Source organism: Podarcis gaigeae (assembly GCF_964106915.1).
Source record: "Podarcis gaigeae genome assembly, chromosome: 1".
Classification (NCBI taxonomy): domain Eukaryota; kingdom Metazoa; phylum Chordata; class Lepidosauria; order Squamata; family Lacertidae; genus Podarcis; species Podarcis gaigeae.
The window spans coordinates 116,941,848-116,969,215 of record NC_139678.1 but is presented as its reverse complement, the minus strand read 5'-3'; the positions used below and the strand labels follow the sequence as shown (position 1 = coordinate 116,969,215).

Sequence of the window (27,368 nt, the reverse complement as noted above, 5' to 3'; positions counted from 1 at the left end):
GTCATGGTACTTGCTGAAAAGCAGCCCATAGGGGCATTCCAAGACGCCTCTGCAACACAAGCTTCTCCATCCATGGCCGTACAAAAATAGTGCCACCAACCACTGGTTCTCCTTTTTACTGAGACTCTTCACCCTTGAGGTGTGAAATGAGGATTAGCGAATTTGTGCATATTGGTTTTCAGGTTTTATGGAGCTGAACAAAAGGAATCCACGCACTGATCCTTATGGGGGGGCGGGGGAAGAGAGGGCAAGCATTCTTTCGTTTTTGGAACATAAAGATTATGCAAAAAAAAAAAAGTGAAGTATGTGACTTAAACCCTTAGTGGTTTTTGTGTGGTGTGGTATGAATATTTATAACAACATTGGAGCCTGGGTCTAGGAATGGATTAGCAGAAAATGTCCTGGCTTGCTGCCACTATTCTAGGCTGCCTGCAAGCTGAATTGGAACTGCAGGGTGAGGGTGTCGAGATGACGGGGCGAGCCTGGAGAATTCATTGTAATGTATGGTTGGCTCTGTTGTGGAGGGATCCAGATTTAGTGCTGCATAACTTTCCAGCAATGGAGTTCCAAACCACACTGGGAAAACTTAAACTATTTTTTTTTTTGGGGGGGGAGGGGGGATTCAAAGTTAGCAAACAGTTTGATGGTGGGGGTTGCATGTGTGTGAGTGTTGTTGGGTTGGGATTATTATTATTACAGCTGTACCTTGGATCCTGAACACCTTGCGAGTTGAACGTTGTGGCTCCCGAACCGGTTTGAAACTGTTTTGAAGCCACACCTTGGTTTCCGAACGTTTTGGAAGTCGAATGGACTTCCAGAACGGATTCCGTTCGACTTTTCCGAGGTACGACTGTATTTTTTTTTGCAGAACTTTGAACTCTTTGTTATCCCTTAGACGTTTGAATTTGTAAGTAGAGTCAACAATCTGCTGCTGGGTTTCCCAAACGTGGGTCTCCAGCTGTTTTTGGACTACAACTCCCATCATCCCTAGCTAGCAGGACCAGCGGTCAGGAATGATGGGAATTGTAGTCCCAAACATCTGGAGAGCCACGTTTGGGGAAACCCTGATCTACTGTTTCCCTTATGAAACATTACTAAGGCCAGCTTTACAACCAGTTTCAAAGCCAGATTCCTAAATGAAAAATAATAAAAAGAACCAGATTTATAACCATATTTTTTAAAAAAAAACGCAAAGGGTCCGTGCATTGTACAGTTATATGTTTTCCTGAGTCGTATTGGTCCGAAAGAGTCATTGGCAATCATTCCTCTTTGGTACAGTACCTTTCGGTAGATGTGGCTACGGGAATGTTGTGTTTGTGTTCACTGCTGTTTCCAAATGTTTGGTACTGCATGGTTTTTTAAAACACTCCCAGGTAAATGTAAGAATGAAACATAAATAAACACCTCTTCAGCATGGAGGATGTCACTGAAAAGATTTTACCGGAATAGAAAAAGGATTAAACAAATTCATTCAACAGATAGGACAGCAGAATCTTGCCTCCTTGTTCACAAGCAGTGTGTTTCTGAATAGCAGATACCTGGGGGGCGACAAAAAAGGAAAGCAAATTGTTTCCATGTCCTGTCAGCCTTCTTCAAGCTGGTATCCTCCAGGTGTTTTTTGGTGTGTTTTTTTTACTACAACTCCCATCATCCTTGACAGTTAGCTATACTAGCTGGGGCTGATGGTCTTTTTGTTTCAAAGCTTCTGGAAGACACCAGGCTGAATTATAAATAGAGCCTTGGTTTGATCTCACATGGTGATTTGCTTAGGTTGCATACAAACATATACTTTTTTGTCATTCTTGCTGGAAGAGCCTCAGAGAGCTTGTTCAGCTACTGCAGAAAAGCAGGTGTGGGGCATTTTGTCATTTCTGAACATAGGTGGAGCAGTCCATCTATAAATGCATCCCCATGTTAAAAGAGGCATGCCTATAGAAAAGTAGGGCTCCTGGAATGAGGAGGAAGTCTAGACTAAACCCTTTTTAATTCTGACAGGCTTGCTTGCCACATGCAGGACGATGGTTTTAATATGGTTGGCTATTATTTTTTCCTTTCAGCGTATGATTTCAAAAACCGTTAGGACAGTGAAATTCTGCCGGAGCCAGCCTTTCAGTAAGTATCAAAATATGTGTGTTGTTACTGATACAGTTGTTCCCTCTATGCCACAAGCTTATAGGCTGCAAACACAATCTGGAATTACAGCCTATGTTAGAGGCACAATCTAATTCTGCTGAAATCAGGGTGTGCCTCCTGAGTCATTTTACTAGAGATATCAAGGTTTTGGGGCTTTTAATCAGGTTACCTATGCTGATAAAATAATGCACACCGTTCCTCCAGTGTTTGTGAAAAATAACCAAGGAGAACTAAACGAAGTACCAATTTGTGGGACGAGGATTACAGAAGAATGCAGCAAGGTTAATTTGAAAGGGACGGAAGGACGGGGCTTTGTGAATGTGGCATTCTGGCTTTGCATGTTTATATATTATTCTGCTGGTGGAAGGTTGCGTGGCTTGTCTTGTTCTGCTCAGATTTGCGTTTGACTAAGCGTACCAATAGCACATCACTTCTGTTTCATCAGATCCCGACGCATCTCTGGTGAATAAGAACCATCAGGATGTCCGGAGTTACGTTCGGCAATTAAGTGTGATTGACAACCAGAGGACTTTATCACAGATGTCACACCGGCTAGAACCACGACGTGCTTAAAACCTTTCAAGTGATTACACCTTCCCCTTTCCCTCCGGTACAAGGTCATTTGTTCGACTTTCTGTGCTACTGCACTGCCACTGCAAATATAAGCAACAACAGATTCTAACATCTTAGGTAATTAACGCACAATGGTACCTGCCTTCCCTGAGAAATAACAGAGGCTGTTTGAAGAGGTCGTGAGCTGTAGCTGGGAGATTACTGGTGTTATATATATACTTCTGGTTCGTTTTGAAACACACGAAACGTCTTGTATATAAAATAAATCTTTATTTAAGAAATTAAAAAGGAGGAGAGAAAAAGAGGACACCAAAAACAAAATGGTATAACAGCTGGTGAAAAGTTGAACCTATAACTTCTGCCGTTTCCAGTGAATGTATAGGTGGGTTCTCTTATCTAATAAAAGAAATAGCAGTATTTTCTAATACATTATCAAATGGAAGGCCAACTTCTGCCCTTCGTTTTGCATGTTTGGCTCTCAAGAGCTTCAGTAGCAAAAGAAAAATTTAAAATAAAATACCTAATGGCAGAAAACAAGGTACAGTTACGAATTGCTATGGCTTTAGTATTCAGAGAATAGTCAAAAAAAGCCTTTCCCTTAAGAGAATTATATTTTTTAAGTCAGCTCTTAACCACATTTGCCTTACTACAGTAGAGCATTGTGGCCACTTAAGTTAACCTGAGCATTGACTGGGCCTCTAATACTTAGGTACATATTTGTTTACATTTCATTTCCTTTGGGATTTTTCTTTAAACTGCCAATCAGGATTTTACAAAATGCCAGGAAAAAAGTAATGATAGTTTGGAGGAGGGGAGGCATTAAAAACTTGCAAAAAACAACAACAACCCACAAAACTTCTTCAGAAAGAGCACAATATGCACAACATATTTTCAAAATAATCATGTTTCTTTTTTCCTGGGCACTGAAACCTTCGACAATCAGCTACACCTTTGGGCTGATTAGGTTTGTCTTTTCTGGATTTTAAACTTTACAAAATATCCTCCGATTTTCAGGAACCGTTTTGCACTTTTAAGTAGGCAGTATACAGAAACGTCAAATCTTTGTGAGGATTATTTATTTCTTTACGTGTTCGTTGTTGCGCCACAACAAATTACTTTAATCTTGTTTTATTCAGCATGTAATTGAAGTACAATTTGGTCTTTGTACTGTACACGCTCTACATTTCATGGCTACGAGGAGTGTGTCGTATGTTTTATGTAAATAAAATGCACTGTCTTCATTAAACGTAACTGCCGATGAAAGCATGTGTGCCATCCTTTATTAAAAACGGTAGCGCCTGTTATTTGCACCTTGATCTATTACTATAGACACTATCTTTGCCCAACGTAGACAGTAGTTGAACTTTGCTATTATGCATTCAATAAGTACTTCCCTCCTCTCTCTCTTTCAGCAAACCTCCTATTTGACACTGAAATAGCTGGACTATAGCGCAAATGGTAGAGCAGACTTTGCATGCCAGAAGGCTTCAGATTCAATCCGTAGTATCTCTAGGTTGGACTGGAAAGCTTCTGCCCATGAGCATAGCTACTTCTGAGCTAGGTGGACCATTGGTCTGGCTTGCCTTCCTATGAGTTTGGGCTTCACTAGACTGAAGGCATTCAAGCACATTGGAACTTTAGGTTTGCACAGTTAAAGGGGGTTCAAGGGCCCTGTTGCCCTAGCAAGACAAATCCACTTCATAAAAGAATTGGGTGCTTTGCGGTCTGCAGCAAATGCACAGAAAGGTGTAGGATGAACAAAACAGCCGAAAGGAAGGCATCTGAACACCCTGCAAGCAAATTGGGATGAATGCGCAACAAGAACCAGATATAATCCAACCTCAGCGTACACTTTGTGCGAGCAGATCAGGATGAATGCTCGATGAACAAGCGGTCTGCCTTTTTGAAGGTGAAAAGGACCCAGAGAGGAATTCAAGGGGCATTGCATAGAAATGGCTTTCTCAACTCCAACAAACAAGTAGAGGCAACTTGGTGAAGGGCCACCTACTCATACGTGTTACGTGAGTCCAAAGGGTTTAATGCAGCATGCTGGGATAGGCAAGAGAGGAAAACAATGCTCTCAAAAGCCTCCTAAACTCAGGCAGGGCTTGTCTCTCTTCAAACGACAGATTGGGGCATGTCCCCACCCTTTAAAAATCACGTTAACATACCAGGCTGTAATCCTGGAATTTAGTCATCAGCTTGGCATAAGATGGGGAGGTGGGTGTACAATGGACAGGCCGAGGTTTCTTGATTGTGAAAGGAAACTCCCTCCAGATTTTTAGAAACCAGTGTTTTCACTGAGCTAGTGCAAAGGGTGGTGTTCCTCAGTTTCAGGGCTGGCTCAAGACACTTTGCTACCCTTCCTATAGCCCAAGTCAAGGTACGTAGGGGGCAGGGGGGGAGGGGCATTTGATTCAGTTTGCATTTTAAAGTAAACTTACCTAACTTACATTTTCTGAAACGAGATGAGAACCGGAACAGACTTTCTCCAAATTTTGCAGTGCAGTTTTCCAACTGGCGTATTCAAAAACGCATACACGAGGGTAAAGTGTGCATATAAATGCATATATTCGTGAAAATAGTTTAGTAAAGGTGTGTATGGAGGAGACTCTTGAGAGTCCCATGGACTGCAAGAAGATCAAACCTATCCATTCTGAAGGAAATCAGCCCTGAGTGCTCACTGGAAGGGCAGATCGTGAAGCTGAAGCTCCAATACTTTGGCCACCTCATGAGAAGAGAAGACTCCCTGGAAAAGACCCTGATGTTGGGAAAGATGGAGGGCACAAGGAGAAGGGGACGACAGAGGACGAGATGGTTGGATAGTGTTCTCGAAGCTACTAGCATGAGTTTGACCAAACTGCAGGAGGCAGTGGAAGACAGGAGTGCCTGGTATGCTCTGGTCCATGGGGTCACAAAGAGTCAGACACGACTAAACGACTAAACAACAACAACAAAGGTGTGTATATAAGGCCAAATCACATAGAAAAAATTGATGTGTTTTGAGAAATCTGCACTAAAATGCTCGTGAATTCTGGTGAGGGCTTTTTTTTAAAAAAAATAAATGCAAACCGATGTAGCAATGTGGAGAACTGAACTTACGGGTGGAAAAATGAGAAGCTGAAATCCATATATTCATTCCTCCCTACATAGTACCCAAATTATTTTGGCACGTGAGGCAGAAAATCCCACATAAAATACCTCCCCTCCCCCAAAGTCCAAAAACAAGGAAAATTGAAATAACTAACCATTTTGGTACTTTTTCACAACACCTCAAATTGGCTTCCTGCCTGAGGTGGCTGCCTCACTCTGCTGAATGGTAGGGCTGGGTTTGGGTGAAGAAGAATCTTTTTCAAACCTGGAAAGAGTAAAGACACATTTACGAACCTCCTCATTTCACCCTTTTAAAATGAGCCTTGCCATATTCTTCCTTTATACTTGTCCCACAAATGGGTGCTTCGCTTAGCTTTTCATTAGTGGAGACAGAGCTTCAGTGGCCGTTGTTTTAAATTTGACTTTTGTCTGCCCCTCGCGTGAAGGGCCCAGGGTGGATCACAGCTCTTTAAAATACAACTGCAAAGTGCCGTCGCAGAAGCAACTTCTGGTTATGTTTTACGCGGAGCAACAGAACCTGGTTTAAGATCTGACACCTTTCCGCAATAGTCTCCCAAGGACGCCTGTGTTTCCTCCTTAATGGTATTAATTGTAGTAGCATGAATAATCTAGGCACGCAGCTGGCGTGCAGGAATTTATAAATGATCAAACTAATGCTGCTTTTGAAAACAACAGTCTTCTCCTTTGCGCTACTCAAGCCACCCCCCATGGTCTCAAAGGAGCTACATGTTGATGATAAAATAAACAGCTTAAATTAACGCTTATGACAATTGATATCTTCCCTCATTAGATTTCATGTCAACATCCACTATCAAAGATGAGACAATTTGCATCTTTTTAAAGCAAATTTTAAGTATGCCTTTAACACACACACACACACACACACAGAGAGAGAGAGAGAGAGAGAGAGAGAGAGAGAGTTGTTGCTAGAAGTCAGAGCTTGAGAAAGAATATCACGAGAAAAAGGAAAGATACAGTGAAGACTGAAGACCTTTTGAGTATTCGAAGTGTTTCCCATTTGTTGCAATCTTGCTGTAATCCGTTGCCTGGTCGTCTTGTGGTAAACGGATGCCATGCTGTTCATTCAGTATCTAAGCATGGGTTTTGTATCCACATTGTTGGTGCCTCACTGTCTCACAACATCCTTTTTGTAGCACAGACAGGGACATCTAGTCCAAACCCCTGCAATGTGGGAATCTTAGCGAAAGCATTCATGACAGATGGTCATCCAAGGTAGGTCCAGTCATCCATCAGGTCCAGTCGTGGCCAACTCTGGGGTTGTGGCACTCATCTCGCTTTATTGGCCGAGGGAGCCAGCATACAGCTTCCAGGTCATGTGGCCAGCATGACTAAGCCGCTTCTGGCAAACCAGAGCAGCGCACGGAAATGCCGTTTACCTTCCCGCCAGAGTGGTACCTATTTATCTACTTGCACTTTGACGTGCTTTTGAATTGCTAGGTGGGCAGGAACAGGGAGCGAGCAATGGGAGCTCACCCCGTTGCTGGGATTTGAACTGCCAACCTTCTGATTGGCAAGCCCTAGGCTCTGTGGTTTAGACCACAGCGCCACCCGCGTCCCTCTGCTTAAAAACGTCCAACGAAGGAGAATCCACAACCTTCCAAGGGAGTCCATTCTTCCTTTCTTTTTAATGCTTTATTGTTCAGAATTATATTTGTACAGCGTAAACTCATAATCATCATTACCAAGGGAGTCCATTCTACGGTTGAACAGTTTTTACTGCCAGTAAGTTCTTCCTGATGTTTAGTCAGAACCTCCTTTCTGACAACTTGAGGCATTGGTTCGGGTCTTACCCTCCTGGTGGTGTCCGTCTCTGCCACTCTGGATTCAGGGATCTGAACCCAACTCCGTTTTGATTGACCAACGACAATGGAGGCAATCACCCATCCCTTCAGAACGGCGTTTTCCTATCTCTTAGGACAACTGACCCACATTCTACCGATGTTCACATGGAACCCTTCTCCAGTTCTCATTTGAATGTTCGCTACCTCCACCAAGATCTGCACCCGCGGTGGCTCCACCCACTTCCCATGCCCTTCCGGGCTCATCACAGCAGCGCCCCTTGTTGTGGTGTAGCCCCTGGAGCCAGGCAAGGGTATAGTGAAGCTGGTAGAGATCCATTGCATATCTGGAAAGAATCCGTTGCATTCAGTGATGTGGGCTTTCTGGAAACATTTGAAGTGGAAAACTGAGGATACTAGCCCATAGCTGGGATCCAGACCCCCATGCATTCCTTGGCTTTCAATTGCAATCTGCAGAACGGGAAAGCTGAATTTTCAGTTTCCGCTGTGGGCAGTGAGGAAGATCTGGTTGCAGATGTTGTTCCTCTTTGTTCAAAAGCAGACAGTATATCTGTCTGCAACAGAAAGACATGCATCAAGAGTCTGAAGCTCTGAAGTTCACGGAACTGCTTTAACAACATACCAAGTTTCAACTCCTGCACTGTTGAGCCTCAATGCATGATTCCAGGAGAAAGTAGCTATACAGTGGTACCTTGGTTTTCGAACATCTTGGAAGTCGAATGTTTCAGTTTTCAAACACCAAAAACCCAGAAGTAACCCAGAAGTCGAACAGTCTTCCAGAACAGATTACATTCAAAAGCCAAGGTAGGTACCACTGTAAACACCAGAGCAAGAATCACTGAGACCATGCTGTCTCTTGTCCAGATAGGACTGCAGCTGACAAGTCAGTCTACCTAAACTGGTAAAAGGTGTTCCATTCAACAGGAGAAATCTGTGCCTCTAAGTGACAGAGATGGTTCAGGGAGCACCCTCTCAAACCGCCATGCACACCGGAGGGAAGGCAGTCCTATCCAAAAGCATAATAAATGGCATTCAGGTAGCCAGATCACCAACCAACATCACTTCCATCTCAGCCCATGCTCAAGCACTATTTTAGTAGTTCCACTGCCAGGGCTGTCTTAAGCATATGCAGTGCTGGGGTACAAAGATCCGCTTGGCGCCCCCCCCCCCCAGGTTGCCCAGTCCCAGGCACGCAGGATGCGGAGCTCACTGGCCACCTCAGCATCTCACTGGCTCGGTCACCCCCGAACTTGCGACGCAGAGCCGCCCGGAGCAGAAGAGCCTGCCGTGGCGCTCCAACTGACGGTCGGGCTCTTCCCCGGACTCAACTCTTGGGCCCTGGACTCTCGGCCTGGTGCCCCTGAGAGCCTGGCGCCCGGGTGCCTGCACCCCTAGCACCTATGGGTAAAGATGGCCCTGTCCACTGCGTCACCCAAACCAGTTGAAAAACAGAAATAAAGCTGTTACGTTATCTGCATATTGATAACATCTCACCCTAAAATCTCCACATATGACTTCATTCAGTTATTCTGTGTAGCTGTTAAGAAGAAAAGATGTGCATGCCAAGGACTCTTAAAAAAATCCTGACTAGATGACTCTCACGGTCCCTTCTAACGCTACAATTCTAGTTTTCATGTTATAGCATAATGCTACCATTTTCTGGAATTTGTCATCCAGGAAGGAATGGAACCACCTTAAAATGGCGCCTCCAATTCCCCATGGAGAAGAAACAACAGGGCCACACTCCCTTGTCTCCAGCCTAAGATATCCATCAGGGCAATAAAATCTAGATCTAATGCTCCACTGAAATAAATCCAGAAAACAAGCCTCACCCAAAAAAATGCTTGGAATTGCCACAATATCCTCTGAGCACTTAGCCCAGGAAGGGGAAAGTAGCGACGGGTGGATGTTTAAATCTCCCACCTTTTGTTCATTCTAATAGTATCCCATTTTATTTTATTTTATTTTTAACTGAGAGGCAAAAATCACTTTTACTCAGTCCCTAAGAGTAAAAAAAAAGGACAAAAAAATAATAATCCTGGAAATACTGCGTTACTGTTTTAGAGGATGCTGTCTGCTGCTAGGTCCTTGCAATGAAAGGAGATGAAAAGACAAAACAAAATAATTCACTCCGCTGAAAGGGAAAAGGACCAGATAATTCTCTGCGAGTCAAATAACTTTTCGTATAATTTTTAATGCCATTTAAAAAGCTAACAAAACAAGTTAAGATAAAAATCGAAGGGTTTAACCTGCAGGGGTACCTAGAAGGGATAATGAGTTTTGCTATGAAAAAATAAAATGAGGAGAGAAAAAAGAAATATTTTAACAAAATGTAACTGGAGAAAATTATAACTCTAAATTGTTAACATAGCTTCTTAGTAAGGTCAACTGCATAATATACGGTACCTTAACCTCTTCCAGCAATTTTTTAAACACCATGCAGCTTAAATAGCCTTCTTCTGAATTCAGAGGTATTTCTTCTGGGAGACCTGAATGCAAATCAAGAGGTAATAGTGGAAGGAAATTAAAAGATGTGCTATTCTCATTTCGGGTTTTTTTCCCCCTACTCGTAATAAGAAAAGCAGCACAGAGTGCGCTACGGCATAGTGAACCTCTGCCTTCTTGAATAGCTTTTCTTTCACTGTTAATCTGAAATGCATTACACCCTGCCTTTTCAAATAACCATAGTGTTCTTTACTCTGATCAGCATTAAAGTTCAGCAGGAACAAGCAGCAGGTGTCACGAAGGGTCAACGTATTAGCAATCAAAGGAAATAATAGCCAGATTAAAAAGTTTTCCTTTAATAAAAAAATAAAATAAAATAATCCCCAGAAACTTCTGCAACACCCTGGACCTTACTTTAAGCATAAACATTCCATGCACAGACTTCAACATTGGGGAGTCGAAATAAATTGTTAAGTGACACGGAGATCCGAATCTACGAGAATCCAGTTCGATTTGCCATTTTTTAAAAAAAATTAATAGCTCGCCATCTGTATCTAAATCGGACTCAACACACACCGGGCATTCTGGCTTGCCACAGAAGGTTGATGGTGAGAGAGAGAGAGAAGAAAAATAAGAAACAAAATTGTGCCAGGCAGGGATGGGGTAACTGAATGTGGCTTCTAGCTCTCTCTATCTGGTCCTCCAGTCGGGACTCTTCCCAGGCCAGACTTATCTCTAGCTTTTTCTTGGGTGATGCTGTCTTGCTTGAACTCTGATAAAGCTCCTTGCTGGACTGGGTAAGTCTGCTGTTCCCTCACACATTTTCAGTGCCGGAGGAGCTCTATTTGACTCCTCGCTCATGTGGAACCCTAATCTGAGGAAAGATGTGACATCCTCATCGTTTCCTCTTCACAATTAGGTGGAAATATTGCTAGTCTTGGACAGCATCCATGAAAAATAAAGATGGCTAGGTTACTCTAGCACCATACAGCACACTGAGACCCTCCTAGAGGAGCCATACCATCTAGGCCTCAGCCCAGTATACCTGAAGGAGCGTCTCCAGCCCAGACACTGAGGTCCACCTCTGAGGCTCTTCTGGCAGTTCCCTCACTGTGAGAAGTGAAGCTACAGGGAGCCAAGCAGAGGGCCTTCTCGGTGGTGGCACCCTCACTGTGGAACGCCCTCCCATCAGACGTCAAGGAGATAAACAACTAACTGACTTTTAGAAGAAGGCAGCCCTGTATTGGGAAGTTTTTAATTTTTGACATTTTATTATCTTTTTATATGTGCTGGAAGCCACTCAGAGTGGCAGGGGAAACCCAGTCAGATGTGTGGGGTATTATTATTATTATTATTATTATTATTATTATTAAATTTCGCCACAAAGTTGGCTACATCTACCCAAGGCCTGGTCCCAGAACAATTCTGTTGCTCCACCCCTTTTCTGTTGCTTCATGGATATGCCTGTTGTATTATGATTTGTATTATGTATATTTCTACAGTGCTACCTCGGGTTACAGGCGCTTCAGGTTACAGACGCTTCAGGTTACAGACTCCGCTAACCCAGAAATATTACCTTGGGTTAAGAACTTTGCTTCAGGATGAGAATGGAAATTGCGCAGTGGCAGCACAGGGGCAGCGGGAGGCCCCATTAGCTAAAGTGGTGCTTCAGGTTAAGAACAGTTTCAGGTTAAGAACAGAACAAATTAAGTTCTTAACTCGAGGTAGCACTGTATTATGATTTGTTTTCTTTTTCTTTTCCCTTTTTTATACCTGTACCTCAGCCCACATGTATTTCTAGGGAGGCTACATATCAAATATGTGTTGGATAACAATTTAATATTGATTAATTTATTTTAAAAAGACTCACACATGCTAAATGGAAAGAAGTAGCATTCCGACATCTTTTCACGTTATGCAGATCACACAAAAATGTTTTGGCAAGAACGTACTATTAGATTAGATTAGACAACGCAAATGGATGAAACAATGAGGCGCTCAGAGTAGATTCATAAAACAAGGCGAACGATGTTAAAACCCACATTGCACCACAGAGGAAAGCCGCTCTGAAATTAGAACAGCAATTTAACACTATTGGATCTCAAAGTTTAATATAAGAACTAGCATGAGGGCTATATATAAGATTAGAAATATGTTTGGAAATATTTACAATGTAGGAGTAACTGCCAGCTGAGTAAAGCCATCAACTACAAACTGTGATACTAGTGGAAATATTAAAGGATAAAATGGTTTTAACTTCTGCATGGCTTAAAAGGGGGTGGGGTGGTATTAGAAACCAAATCTGTTGCCTATTAATCTTGTTCTTGTGCTCCAGGCTTCTTCTGAACACAGAACAATTTAGAAGCGCACCTTTCTACAGGGGATACATGTTACTGGGGTGCAAACCAACTATCAGAAAAGATGATTTAATCTAATTGTAGATCATGTCCTAATTTACAAAGATCAGTCCTCTGTATAGAGAACTGACAGTCCTCTGTTTGAAAGTGTACAGTATTCTGTTTTAAAGGGCAGCAGAGTCCTTTTAGAAATGAAGAACCATAAGAAAAGAGGATAGAAGGAGTTTTGGCATTGCCCATCAACTGGGGCAGCAGATGGAGCCAGCCACACAAAGGTCACAACCTCGCCCGCTATGGTGAGGTGCGTATTTTTAGTTAGATCGTAAAAATAATTTCAGAATCTGCAACCATACACATGTGTGTGTGTATTTTATTCATATACTGCCCTTTCAAAGATCTCGGGGCAGTTCACAGAATAAAATACAAGATAAAACATAGTAAATAATTAAACTAAAACAACAAACACCCCCTTCCCACAGATGTAATTAAAATGCTGTAGGTTATTAATTAGCCATGGTTGAAGAGGAACGTTTTCGCCTGGCACTTAAAATTATATAATAAAGGCGCCTGGCAAACATCCCTGGGGAGAGCATTCCACAAACAGGGAGCCACTACAAAAAAGGCCCGTTCTCATGCTACCACCGTCCAGACTTCACGTGAATTATCATATGCAAATGCTATGCAAAACTGCGGCCTGTTGTGTTATTTTTTAGTGACATATTTCCTCTTTTTTGGGGGGTAATAATAATAATAATAATAATAATAATAATAATAATAATAATATTTATTCATACCCCACCCTCCCTGGCCAGGGCAGCTAACACCAGTAAAATTACAATAAAAATATAATGGGGGAGGGGCCATCAATTTAAAATACAGGTTAAAATACAATTTAAAATACAGTCTCACTTCAAAAGTGGCCCATAGATGAAAACCATAAGGGGAGGGAAACATAAGGGTCAGATTGAGTCCAAGCCAAAGGCCAGGCGGAACAGCTTAGTCTTGCAGGCCCTGCGGAAAGATGTCAAGTCCTGCAGGGCCCTAGTCTCTTGTAACAGAGCGTTCCCCCAAGTCGGGGCCAGTACTGAAAAGGCCCTGGCCCTAGTTGAGACCAATCTAACCACCTTGCGACTTGGGACCTCCAAAGTGTTGTCATTTTGGGACCTTAAGGTCCTCCGCGGGGCATACCAGGAGATGCAGTCCCATAGGTACGTGGGTCCTAGGCTGCATAGGGCTTTAAAAGTCAAAACCAGCATCTTAAACCTGACCCTGTACTCCACCGGGAGCCAGTGCTGTTGGGAAAGCACTGGATGAATATGACCCCGTGGCAAGGACCCCGTAAGGAGCCTCACTGCGGCATTCTGCACCCACTGGAGTTTCTGGGTCAACTTCAAGGGCAGCCCCGCGTAGAGCAAGTTACAATAATCAAGCCTGGAGGTGACCGTTATGTGGCCACCCTAATCTTTAGGGGAACTTCTTTCCCTGCATCTATATGTAGCATTCGGTTATTGTGGCATTTGTCATAGCCAATCAGAAGCAACGTTAAAACAGGGCAAGCCACATTCAGAACAGTGAGGTACGAGCCCAGAATCTCCATGGTCTGCATTCAGCTGGCGATGTGTTTGTGAAGATGGGAGACGGCACATCCATTACATTAACCACTCGTGTTGGTGTTAATTGTATTTCTTCTTTTGTTTCTTATGTTGTATTTTATTGCATTGCAGTTTGAATGACTGGTCTCAAACTATTCAAGATCCAGACCGGGAAATAGCTTGATATTTGTCATAGTTGATAAAATTCATAAAACCACCTAGCTTGCGTTTAAAAACTGGTCTTGGCGCCCTTAACATTATTTATGAGCCCTCCCTGAGGCATCCTGCTCTATGGACTAAGATGCGGACATCGATTTAATTATGAAGTGAGGCTGAGGCAACTGCCTCTGTGCGTCAGAGTGCTCTATGTCAATATATTAGCAAGTTGCTTGAATAAATTCACAGTTGCCTCAGACTAAAAGGTGTGGGGAGGTGGTAGAGAAGCAAGCAGAATAGTCACAGTATCTGAGGCAACAGTCATACAATATTTTTTTCTGAGATATGAATACCCAGAGATCTATATTGGTGAGTCAAACAGGCCACAGCTGCTCCTGTAGTTAGCAGCAGCCAGTAATAAACATCAGTGGGGTGATACGAGGGGCAGAGAAGGGAACTTCCAGTCTAGGGGCTTCCCATTTAGCATGCCAGCTTCTCCCCAGACCCCTCACCTGTTCTCCAGGACCCACCACTCCTAGGTGATTAGCCTCTAACAAACCAAGGAGTCTGGGGAGACGGAAAAGAGAGGTTGCAGGTAGAGGAAGTTTTGAAATTCCTGCTGCTCGCATCACCTACCACAGAGGTAGAATGAGTTGTGCTTTGTGTGCATGTGAAAGAGAGAGGGTTGGATGTTATGGGAAGCTACCAAGGTGCCACCGATAAATAAAGCTACTTCCCTCAGAGGCTAATTAATAAATAAATAAATAAATAAATAAATAAATAAATAAATAAATAAATAATACCCTGCCCATCTGGCTGGGTTTCCCCAGCCACTCTAGGCGGCTCCAACAGAACAACAACAACAACAACAAAGCAATAAAACATCAAACATTAAAAACTTCCCTAAATACAGCTGCAAGGTCCGTATGGTTAAAGCTATGGTTTTCCCAGTAGTGATGTATGGAAGTGAGAGCTGGACCATAAAGAAGGCTGATCGCCGAAGAATTGATGCTTTTGAATTATGGTGCTGGAGGAGACTCTTGAGAGTCCCATGGACTGCAATAAAATCAACCTATCCATTCTGAAGGAAATCAGCCCTGAGTGCTCACTGGAAGGACACATCCTGAAGCTGAGGCTCCAGTACTTTGGCCACCTCATGAGAAGAGAAGACTCCCTGGAAAAGACCCTGATGTTGGGAAAGATGGAGGGCACAAGGAGAAGGGGACAGCAGAGGACGAGATGGTTGGATAGTGTTCTTGAAGCTACCAGCATGAGTTTGACCAAACTGCGGGAGGCAGTGGAAGTCAGGAGTGCCTCGCGTGCTCTGGTCCATGGTGTCACGAATGGTCAGACACGACTAAAAGACTAAACAACAAAAACAGGGCTGCCTTCAGATGTCTTCTAAAAGTCAGATAGTTGTTTATTTCCTTGACATCTGATGGGAGGGCATTCCACAGGGCGGGCGCCACTACCAAGAAGGCCCTTATCGCACTTGGCAGGGGGCCCTTGAAGAAGGGCCTCAGATGAAGATGTCTGGGTCTGAGGGGAGAAGTGATCCTCCAGGTACTGAGGTCAAGATCCATGGGTGTAGGCAGGATTTTTCGGAGGGCAGGCTTTTGTTGGGGGCAGAACCTCATATTTGCATTGATTTGTATTGATTTAGGGGGCAGTTGTCCCCTACCCCCCACTTGACTATGCCCATGCCAAAACCCAGAGCTTTTTTTCAGCCAGAACTCACATGAACTCACTTCCAGCACCTCTCAGGTTGGCATCATTGCCATTCTAAGAGAGCCATTCTAAGCATTCATGGTGACCTCCAGCACCTCTTTTTCTAGAAAAACAGCACTGTCAAAATCAGTTCTTTGAACTGGGCCACCAAAACAGAAGCCACCAAAAATGACACAGTACAGTACTGGCATAATATACAGTGGTACCTCAGGTTAAGTACATAATTCGTTCCAGAGGTCCGTTCTTAACCTGAAACTGTTCTTAACCTGAAGCACCACTTTAGCTAATGGGGCCTCCTGCTGCTGCTGCGCCGTCGGAGCACAATTTCTGTTCTCATCCTGAAGCAAAGTTCTTAACCTGAAGCACTATTTCTGGGTTAGCAGAGTCTGTAACCTGAAGTGTATGTAACCTGAGGTACCACTGTATGTGCAATGTACCATGTCAGTTAGCAAGCATATTTTGTACCAACTTAAGTTTTCAAAGTTAGCCACAGGTAACAACACATTTCAGTTACTGGCTCAATAATGAGCTCTTGCTTGCGTTTATAGAGATCAGGGGGAAATTCCAATTGGTTGTTTAAAGGCAAGCCTACTTAAGTTGCACTTTCCGGGACAACATGTGGGTCAAAACACAGGCCATCTTAATTAGCACTTCTATTAATTTTGCATTTCTCTAGCCAAGTGATGTGCACAAAAATGCACGCACTATCAGTGAAAATAACATACAAAGATGCATTCTGTTGGAAAGTGTTCTGCAAAAATGTGCATATTAGGCAAAATTGCATACAAACATCTGTATCATAAGATAAATTAGCACAAAAGTACTCATAATTTTTTCAGGATGGTTTAAAACAAAACCCTTTTGCTACTTGCAGTCAAGCCATCTCCCAGACTGCTTCGTTGCCCAGGGGTGTGGCATACGCAAGAGAGTTCTGCTCATTGGGAGAAATGGTCCTTGGAAGCAATTGTGTCAGCTCTGCATTCTACAAAGCCACCAGAATTTCAACAGCCACACCAGCAGGAAAATCTCCCCAGGGCCTGTGGAATACCTCAGAATCCATTGATCTCAGGTAGTGGATTAGACTAATTGTTTCTCTCTGCAAATGTGGTGCTGGGGGACAGGACCTGTCACTGAAAGTTTAATTCCCAGCAGGAAGTGGGCAGGTGTTAAATAAACAACAACCACCCACGTGTTCAACTTCACTCTGGTTACCGTGCATTGGAGACCCTTCCAAATTGTGGTGCCTTATTCCCAGTAGCGGGCAGAGTGGGGTTGCTTTGATTACCTGGCTTCCTAATGCAGAGGTGGCTTCTGGCAACCAAGACAAGATCGAAGTGATGTTGTTGCAGCAGCTGAGCCATTCTGATGCACCTGCTGCTGCACCCACACCAACAGCACTGCGGCCTCTCCCATCTTGGGTACTGCACTGCGAAGCCGGATAAGCAAGGCTGCCCCACCAACTGCTACTGATAATTGCGTTTACTTAGCTTCTTGGGAGAAAAGCAATGACAAACCTAGACAGCATCTTAAAAAGCAGAGACATCACCTTGCCGACAAAGGTCCCTATAGTTAAAGCTATGGTTTTCCCAGTAGTGATGTATGGAAGTGGCAGCTACCATTGCAAAGTACCATATGTTTGCCCAGAGCATATGTTTGCCCTGGGGCTTGTGAATAGTGGTGGGTGAGCCTTTTAACTGCAACAGAATTAGCTGCATCAGTACAGCTGACGTATCTCATGTATCCTAAGAATCACGATAGCTGTTGGTTAAGATAATAATGATAAGACAACCCTTTCACTAATGCCTTTCATAAGATGAGATTGATGGCACAAACTGTGGTTTGTGCTGTCATAGGTCTGAACAGAGACATCAGAGCAGAGATATCACCTTGCTAACAAAGGTCTGTATGGTTAAAGCTATGGTTTTCCCAGTAGTGATGTATGGAAGTGAGAGCTGGACCATAAAGAAGGTTGATCGCCAAAGAATTGATGCTTTTGAATTATGGTGCTGGAGGAGACTCCTGAGAGTCCCATGGACTGCTAAAAGATCAAACCTATCCATTCTGAAGGAAACTGAGTGCTCACTGGAAGGACAGATCGTGAAGCTGAGGCTCCAATACTTTGGCCACCTCATGAGAAGAGAAGACTCCCTGGAAAAGACCCTGATGTTGGGAAAGATGGAGGGCACAAGGAGAAGGGGACGACAGAGGACAAGATGGTTGGACAGTGTTCTCGGAGCTACTAACATGAGTTTGACCAAACCGCGGGAAGCAGTGGAAGACTCTGGTCCATGGGGTCACAAAGAGTTGGACACAACTAAATGACTAAACAACAAGAAGAAGCTTCTCCTTACATGTCTGGTACTCAAAGCTGTGGAGCAGACCTAGTGACCTCAAGGCCAAGCACAAAGTTTCAAGAAGTGACAGGTGATCCAGGGATACGGTCACTGTTATTCTTCTCTTACAATTGTTGGCTTTGTTCAGCACCTCAGTCCACAAATCCTTGTATGCAGCAGCAGCAGGCAGTTTAGGGCTACCACATTCACTTGGTCAGGCAACACAGGCCGGTAGGAGTCAGGGTCCAAAGTCAACAATGGCCAGGGGCAGAACCAAGAGACTGTCTTTTATCTGTCTTTGCATTACCCCTTTCTCTGTCTCTCTGCTGTTCAATCAATCAGTCTTTTATTGCGGTCAAAGACCAGGCAGCAGAATTAACAACAGCAACATATACTACATCAGCACCAAGGGGCGGGTGCAGTAGATGAAATTAAAAATTCCCTATAAACTTATTTGCATTAAAAATAGCACTCCTTCAGCTGAAATCTCTCTGCTGTTGCCTTTCCCCTCCTTGCCACTTGCATTAATTTGAGAGCCGCATGACCTTATGTTGTGAACCGCCCTGAGATCTGCGGGTATAGGGCTGTATAGAAATTTAATAAATAATAATAATAATGATAATGATAATTAGGCCTAGAGCCACAGGTTGCCCACTTTTGCTACCTGCACACAAACGAGTGGAAGGATCTCTTCTAGACATCCCCCACCCCCACATTGAAAACACCTGAGAAACACTGACAAACCAAATCAAAGCCAACAATTTCTGTCTGCTGCTGGGTAGGCATGTCATGTGGTGATTCAAGTTCTGTGAGTTACACCCCAACCTTAATTATTACATTAAGAGTAGGAGGGAAAAAATGATGCTACTTTGGTGGGGTTTTTTTATGTTGTAGCTCTGCATTACACAGTTGTATTTTAAAACAGACTATTTGGGGGCAAATAGCAGCTTGTGAGTGTTGTTTCTCAGTAGACCTGAACTGAGAGCACATTCAGACTGAAGGTTGCATGGGTGCTTTTTCTTTCAAAAGAAGAGTGACCAGTTATTTTGTGTGGTCTTTAGGAGACCAAATAGTGCAACCAGAAGTTTGGCCCTTAGATTAAAGTAACAGAAATATGTTCATGTCTCTCTTCTAACTTTTGTCAAATCCAAAAGCACAAGTTCTAAAAGGGCACGTGATTGGAACAACCGGGGAGTTTTTAGCCACACCAGGGCAATGTGCAAGTCTCCTTATATCAAATATAATCTCCCGCAGATATTTTTGTGTGTGTGACTGTTGATGTTTGAATAAGGAGCAAAGCTGGTGCCATTCGCCAGGAAATCTTGGGAAAACGTTTTTTCTAAACGTGCACACACAAATAGCCTCGCCTCAGCAGTATTTATAAAACAGCAAGTTAGGCTTGCATTGATTTGCAAACGAGGCCGGAACAGGGCATTTAAACCTTTCTGTGGAGAAATGCAGTTTATTCTATTCTGTTGGGCTCTTGCCTTCGCATTTGACAGGGGCTTAGTTGGGCTAAATATAAAGTTGGCTCTCTCGAGTATCTTTTATCCACCCCCACCCCACCCCGGTCGGTGTGCTGGGGACGGGAAAGAGCGCGAGGGATTAACGTCGCCCTCGACTCCCCAGTGATGTGGGGAAACTCCGCAGCTGCCTGGGAGCCAGCCGCCAAGTGGGCGGGCCGTGCTTTGCCCCTCGGCTCCTAGCCTGGCCGGGCGCGGGGTGGTGCTGTTCTTGCAAGCTCGGGAGGTACTTGGGAAGGCTGGCTTGTGGTGTGACTCCTTGTGACATTAACCGGAAGCGTGGGAGAGCCGGGGCACGCACACTCGCACTCACACGCTCACGCGCGCGCCCAGGGGAGCAAGCCGAGGTCCCGCGGGGTGAAAGCGGAGTTGCTCGGGACAAGTTGGCCGCTTCCCTCTTCGGCGGGTCCCTCCGGGAAGGTAAGGGAAAGCGCGCTCTGCTGCAAAGCCTGGCGGGCTCGGCGTTGTGGTGGGTGGAGATTTCGCTGGAGGAGGAGAAGCTCGGGTGTGGGAAAGGAGGTGGGGGGCGGCGGGTTGCGAGGAGATGAACGCGCGTCCCCCCAAGAATGTCTGGAGCTGAAATGGCGGGCGCGAGCGAGCGAGCGCGTTCCTCGCTTGGTTTGCCTCGGGGGTTAGGAGGCGGCGCGCACTTGGCACAGTTGAGCGCCAAAAGGCGAGCGACCCCGCCGAGGCTTTGCGCTTTTGGAACGGGAGAAGAAACCACTTTGCGCAATATGGGGTCTGGGAGGCCGGGGGGGGGGGAAGAAAAGAGAGTCCTCTCCCCCCCCCCCCGAAGCCGGCCTCAGGCGCTTGGAGGGATCGCTGCAGTCTCGCTTGCGCAGCCCCCTTTGCCTGCCAAGAGGATTTATGTAAGTTTCTCAGCAAGTTGAAAGGATCATTTCCTGCTCTTGGAAGCGCCTCTCTGCGTTTAGCTCGGACACGCACACACACCCTCTCCTGTTCCCGCTTTGGTGACACACACGCCTTTCCTCTCTTTTTAAAAAAAGTAACTTGCAACTTGCTGGGAAGTTTGGAGAAGGGCAGCTTCCGCAGGCCCTTCCGCCGCTGCCGCCCGGGTTTCAGGATTGCGCATACCTGTGCAGCGCCGCCCTGGGAATGGGCGCAGGGATGATTCAAGCCACCTGTCATCTTCTGGGTTTCGGGCATTCCTCATCCTGCCGGCTAATCTCGCAGGAAATCGTTAGACTCGTTTTGGGTTTCTAGTCCCGTAGGGATGTCGAAAAGTTAGCAGCAGCAGCAGCTGGAGCGGCACCAGTTGAGAAACAAAAAAAGGCAAGCGAGCAAGGAAAAACTTGGGTATTTAGCTCTGGTTTGGGGACACCCCCTTGCCCTGTGTATTCCCCAAAGTTTGCTAAGCAATATTTCCCACCACCACTACTTTTGACAGTGTGTGTAAAGAATGCATTCTGGCCTTTTAAGTAACAGAATGCCCCCAAATTAACAAAGTATGCAGTACTGTTTTTCTAGAAAAAGAGGTGCCGGAACTCACCTGTTCTCTTAGAATGGCAATGCCGCCCACCTGAGAGATGCCAGACCTGAGTTCCTGCAAGTTCCATCTGGGGGGGGAAAGCCCTGATAATAGATCCTGAAATTTTGACAGCCTGATACTTGGCAAGTTTATTTGGAAGTAAAGCCTACCGGGTTTTAGGTGATGGTACCCTCATGGACTTGGTCCTAGGTGGGATCACTAGGTAAACGAAACACGAAAGAGCTGTTAACATGGAAACGCAAGCGGTCCGAGTAAGAGGGCGTTGGTTATAGCCACAAAGGGAGCCATGGCATGCCAGGGTACTAGTGGGAAATTAAAATGGCTGCTTTCTACTGCTGCCGCCACCATCAGGCCCCAGGCTTCAAGGCCTGCATCAGTACCAGCGGGCCTGGTTACTGGGGTTCACACCCTTTGCAGCTGCCTGAGAGTGCTGGTGGGTGGGCCCAAACCTTTTTAAACACACACACACACACACACACACACACACACACACACACACAGTTTCTGTCTCTCCCTTAAGGCTCCTGAGAATTTTACTGGGTGCACTTGACCTACGGTAATAATTGTGAGGCGGCTGTTGCTGGTGTGTGTTCTCTTCACAAAGTGTTTCTCTGCAGCCTCCCCCACCTGCTTGCACTACTGACCTGAAAAATCCACATGCGTGGACCAGATCTTAAACCTCCGAAATTCGTCCCTTTAGGTCCATGTCTGCTGACTTTAGGGATAATTCTTTGAAGGTGGTCAACCACCGGTTTTTTAACCCTGGTCCGACTAGCTCATATTGTAAGATCTGGTTCCCTCTTGTGCCGGCAGGGTTGTAAAGTACGACTAGGAACATATTTACATATGTGATGGGGATGTAACTATGTACACAAGTTCTGGAAGCCAGTTGTAGCGAAAATTGGCATTAGCGCTGGCAAACAGGTCTCCTTGGCCAGTGTGTCACGACTCTTATCTATTTTTGATAGCACCAATGCTAATCTTGTCAAGAATTAATTCCGTGTGTGCTGGTTGCTGCTTGTCTAATGATCTCTCTGGGATGAAAGGACACAACTTGTTGTTATACAGATCTATGGTTTTAAAAAGTCATGTTCATTGCCATTTCCGACAAAATGACGGGGGGTGATGCGGACCCCTTCAATTGTGCTTCTGCTTTGGGGCTGTTTGTAATTTATATGACCAAACAAGCGCCTGACTTGGCGCATTCCCACTAAATATGTGTTAATTTGGCAACATTCATGACAGTTACACAGCGCTATGTTGGATAGAAACCCGGGAATTGGTGTACTTGTTGATTTTGTCTTTAAGGGAAGCCCTTCCTGTTAGCTTTCTTTTTAAATAACTACTTCCACCTTGTTGATTTAAAAGTAGTTTACTTTAAAAGACTTTAACTGGTTTTTTTTTTAAGGCACAGCTGCCAGGTACATAGTAGGTAGTCTCCCCACCTTGTTTGCAAGAAATCGTAGCGGAGGATGTCATGGTTTTGTTTTTTAAGAGGAAACATGCACCCAAAGAGGCTGCACATGGCAGACCTCTGGAAAAATGACTTGTAGAATATAAGGATGTTCACATCAGGATTTCACCCAAATTTTCTGTGCCCTTTGGTCATTTTTGGATACAATTTCTGTTCTCCTCAATTGCTGAACAATGGTTGGAAAAAACGCAGAATAGTTTTTTTGGCCTAGCACTTACCTGTGCCTGCTTCAGATCTGTGGACTACTGGCCAGAGATTATAGTATTTTCCAGGAATAAAGAAGCTACTCATACTTGCTTTAAGCTAAAACTTGGAACAGCTAAAATAATTTTGAATCATTGATACCTCACACATTTATTGGACTTATCTATATGCTTTGAGGCATGTACATATGGACTATATACCTACTTTTCATATTCATGTAGTGTTTTTCCCCAAGGGCTTAAATGTTTCAGATAATTCGGTAATCCTTATGCTCAGAATAAACATGAATAGATATGGTGCTGAGTACTTATAGCCTGCTTTCCAATTTGATTAATTTTAATTTAAAACAAAATTCCTAAGAGCAGAAATATGAGAATAATAAACAAACCTCAAACATTTTAAAGTTGCCTACTCAAAAACTGTAAAATTGCAATAGCAGCACGCAACACAGCTAAAATGGCATTTTAAAATTGCATTCATTTTTTAAAAAACCACTATTCATTATAAAAATCATATATAGTCCCTGTTCTTGTTAAAACGTCTGGGCCTTCATGTGATTCCTAAAGCTTCATGAGAGTGTCAGTGAGACTCTTCTTTGAATTGCAAAGATCCATTCCCCCTATTATAGGCGAGGGACTGAGACAGTGTGGAAGGGGTACAGCATTTGCAGGTCATAGGGGCTGCTGCAGGCAACCCATTTTTTGAGCATTCTGATTTGCGGGCAGAAGGTGTGTGCTGCAGAGGTTAGATGCTATCCTATGCTTATTGAGCGTTTGTTCTGATTTGTTTACGGGGTGGTTATACAATAACAAGCATTCATCCCAAGTTGCTTGTAGAGTGTTTTCACAGCTTCCTGTTAATGTTTGTTCACTTCACACTTTCCATTGGGTTTCCCTGTTGCTTTCCAAACTGCAGAAAGTCCATTTAAAAAACCCCCCAAAACACCTGGATTCGTAGCGCTAGGGCAAATCCTAAAGTTCCAGTAGGCACTTGACTCCCTCCCTGTGTTAGAAACTCGGATATATAAGCTAGGTGTCAAATGGCTCCTTAACCAGCGGTCAACAACCTTTTGGTCTGACCTTGTGGTGGGCCGGACTATATTTTGCAAAAAGAAAGAATGAATTCCTGTGCCCCACAAATAACCCAGAGGTGCATTTTAAATAAAAGGACACATTCCACTCATGTAAAAACACACTGATTCCTGGACCGTCCGAGGGTCGGATTGAGAAGGCGATTGGGCCGCATCCGGCCCATGGACCTTAGGTTGCCTACCCTGCCTTAAACCAAGGTTTAAGTTGCCAAACTGGGATGTCTAGTTGCCATTTTGGGGCAAGATGGTTCTAAAGTTTCATTTTTCAAATGATGGACTGACTGTGGTTGATTATCAGTTAAACATCTGGCTACTTCAGATGACAACCTTGCACTAGTTAAGAGCTTTGAGAACTTAAAGAAGAAAAGTCACTTGATCCAGAAGCAGTCCACATATATATTGGCCTATTCCGACCTCTTTTCTTAACGGTGACTGCTCCGGCTCCGGCTGCACAGAAATTCATTCCAATTGTGCAGGTAAAATATGACTGGTAGAATTCAACAGGATGGGGTATTAGTGTGTGAAAACAGTCAAGATCCAAGGATCCCCAGGCATGCACCTCCAGCTGGTGGAGATGCCAGATGCCATCCTGGCACCCAGACATCTTCACTTGGTCATGTGTGGTCGAAAGCCAGGTACGAAATGCGCCTGGCCCCTGGTTAATTTCGAACAGTGCTCCCTCCTGCAAAATACTGACGTCTGGAGGCACCCATGCCATGTTATCTTAACCACCATAACTGCTGTTGGTACCAGCACATCCCTTCTGCTTAAAACTTGGCAACGAAAGAGTAACCCCCCCTTTGCATCATAGCTGTCAATGTTTCCTCCTTTTTAAGGGAAATTCCCTTATTCCGAATAGGACTCCTCGCAAGAAAAGGGAAAAGTTGACAGCTATGCCTTGCATCCTTGCACACCCAAACGAAACATTATCAGTCCTCATTTCGTGTGTTACTGTACACTCCTATACACCCCTACTCAGAACTGATTGCTACTGATTTTAAGGAGGCTTGCTCCCAGATTGCAGCCTTAGTGCTGCTTCTGTAGTTCTTAGCTGATCAGCCTCATTTTAGGTTTTTTTGGTAACTGCAGCTTTCGGGAAAACCGGAGAGAAAATTTGTAATACGTTGTTTTCTTTTTTTCTTTCTGGCAAGGCGCTTGTGCCTGCAGCAGGTTGCTTTACAACATGAGAACTGGCTGGTTAAACTTTTGTTTTTTTGCTTGTAGAGTCATTAGCAGCAAGAGATTCATCTACCTATCTCTGTTGTTGAGCAGCTGCTGAAGGTAGCAGGATCCATGCCTGGGGTTGAGCAGGAGAGGAAGGAAAAGATGGCCGGTCCTAATATGTGTTCTCAGATTTGCTTAGGCTGAAACAGAGCTGTGTTTGCTAAGAAAGCCAGGCTTTATTATGCCTTTTGTAGCATATTAGCACCATTATACTGCATAGATTCCTTTCCACCACTTAGAGGAATAGTGAGTTCATTTTGTTTCAGGGTGCTTGGAATGGGACCGCATTTGAAATCCCAAGAGATGAATTGCAGTATAGGGATACGAAATCGTGAATCTAAAAATGGATGGCCAAAGTCCTCGAAAGCCATGGAACTGTGTGTTTTCTTTCCCAAATAAGGAAACTTGGCACGTTCTGCTGTATGTTTTAAGCTAGCACAAATGTAGTTACTACTTTATTGGCAATACATTGGCACAATGCCTTTCCAAAGGAATCACTGAAAGCTGCGAAGTGTCTTGGCTTAATCACTTTTTATTTTAAAGATCTAAGCTGGAAATAGGAGAATTTAATTCTTGGATACCTGGAGAACTGGGTGACTGAATGTTCCAATTCCAAATGAGTTAATATTATTATGATAGTCAGCTGTGTGTGCATGTAATGTCATGGATGTGGCACCCTGTTAAAATACATGGTTCTTACAGTTTGCAGACACACATTGATATATTGGGATATGGTGTCTTACATTTAGCGAGCTTGTCATTTACAATCACCAAATTGACTGTGAAATGGTAAATTAAAGGTGCCACACTGCAACTTATTTACTAGAGAGTAAGTCCCACTGAACTTAGAGGGGCTTACTTCTGAGTAAGCTTGCTTAGGCTTGCACTGCCTACAACTTGGCTTGGATTTAGTTAAAAGTAAGGGGTGCTAAGCCAAAAGGCGCAACTCTAAAGTGAGGAAGAAAATGAAATTGGAAATACAATATCTTGTGTCTGTTTACAAAAGTCAGAACTTCAATATGTTTCAAGGCATGGGTGTAAAAAATCAGTGCCAGTTTATGACAAAATGAGTTTGAACTGAAATTGGGATGAGCGGTGATCATCATGTGATAGCTTACTGTAGTTACCGAATTCGAAGTATGGCTGACACATATTGGGGGGGGGGGGCATAGCAACCTGAGCCTCCTCCCTGTGTTCATTTCAGAACAGCGCCTTAAAGAACACTGACGATTGCACCCACCTTGAAACCACCTCAAAAGGCAGCTATCCAAATGTTGAGCTTTCCCCTTACTCCTGAACTGGCAACAACAATAGGCTTCGGTGGGCCTTTATGGGAAACGATTTCTACACTATTTTTCTAGAAAAAGAGGTGCCAGAACTCACCAGGAACACCTCCCTTGTTCTCTTACAATGGCAATGGAACACACCTGAGAGGTGCCAGAACTGAGTTCTGGTGAGTTCCAGCTGAAGAAGACCTTTCTCCTTTGGAATAACTGCTTGGGGGTGGGGTGGGGGACTGGTTGAAGCTATGCCTCTTTACTCAATATCGGATGGCTCCAAGCCATGTAGGGTTTCATAGGCCTGAAAGCTTTGGCAAAGGAGACTGTATTTTTCCATACCAGCTGTGGCTGCTGTATTTTTTTAAAAAAACATTTTAACCCATTTGCCCATCTCAGTTACGCTTAAGGTGTGTCGATCAGTAAAATACAGTGATAATAAAGGTAAAGGGACCCCTGACCATTGGGTTCAATCATGACTTACTCTGGGGTTGCGGTGCTCCTCTCGCTTTATTGGCTGAGGGAGCTGGCGTACAGCTTCTGGGTTATGTAGCCAGCGTGACTAAGCTGCTTCTGGCGAACCAGAGCAGCGTACAGAAACACCGTTTACCTTCCCGCTGGAGCAGTACCTATTTATCTACTTGCACTTTGACATGCTTTAGGTTGGCAGAAGCAGGGACCGAGGAACGGGAGCTCACCCCATTGCGGGGATTTGAACCGCTGACCTTCTGATCGGCAAGTCCTAGGCTCTGTGGTTTAACCCACAGCGCTACCCACATCCCTACAGTGATAATAAGCCCAGTTAAAAAAGCAAA

General features: G+C 44.3%; 2 protein-coding genes and 1 long non-coding RNA gene across 7 annotated transcripts in view; all 3 read left to right on the top strand.

Annotated features, from left to right (window-relative positions):
- Positions 1 to 3,969, top strand: part of RAPGEF4 (Rap guanine nucleotide exchange factor 4) — a 168,627-nt gene extending 164,658 nt beyond the window's left edge. For all 5 annotated transcript variants that reach the window (XM_083706177.1, XM_083706179.1, XM_083706178.1 and 2 more), the window contains 2 exons: positions 2,058 to 2,112; positions 2,579 to 3,969. In XM_083706177.1, the coding sequence (XP_083562303.1) occupies positions 2,058 to 2,112; positions 2,579 to 2,706 (183 nt within the window). In that variant the 3' untranslated portion in view covers positions 2,707 to 3,969. The remainder of the gene's footprint in view (positions 1 to 2,057; positions 2,113 to 2,578) is intronic.
- A 6,158-nt stretch (positions 3,970 to 10,127) lies between these two features.
- Positions 10,128 to 27,368, top strand: part of LOC310834033 — a 122,670-nt gene continuing 105,429 nt past the window's right edge. The window contains exon 1 of the long non-coding RNA XR_014559069.1: positions 10,128 to 11,004. This is a non-coding gene — a long non-coding RNA (uncharacterized lncRNA). The remainder of the gene's footprint in view (positions 11,005 to 27,368) is intronic.
- The window catches only part of MAP3K20 (mitogen-activated protein kinase kinase kinase 20), an 81,356-nt gene continuing 73,815 nt past the window's right edge, over positions 19,828 to 27,368 (top strand). Inside the window, exon 1 of the mRNA XM_083711509.1 lies at positions 19,828 to 20,194. The gene's annotated coding sequence lies outside the window, so the exon portion shown is untranslated. The remainder of the gene's footprint in view (positions 20,195 to 27,368) is intronic.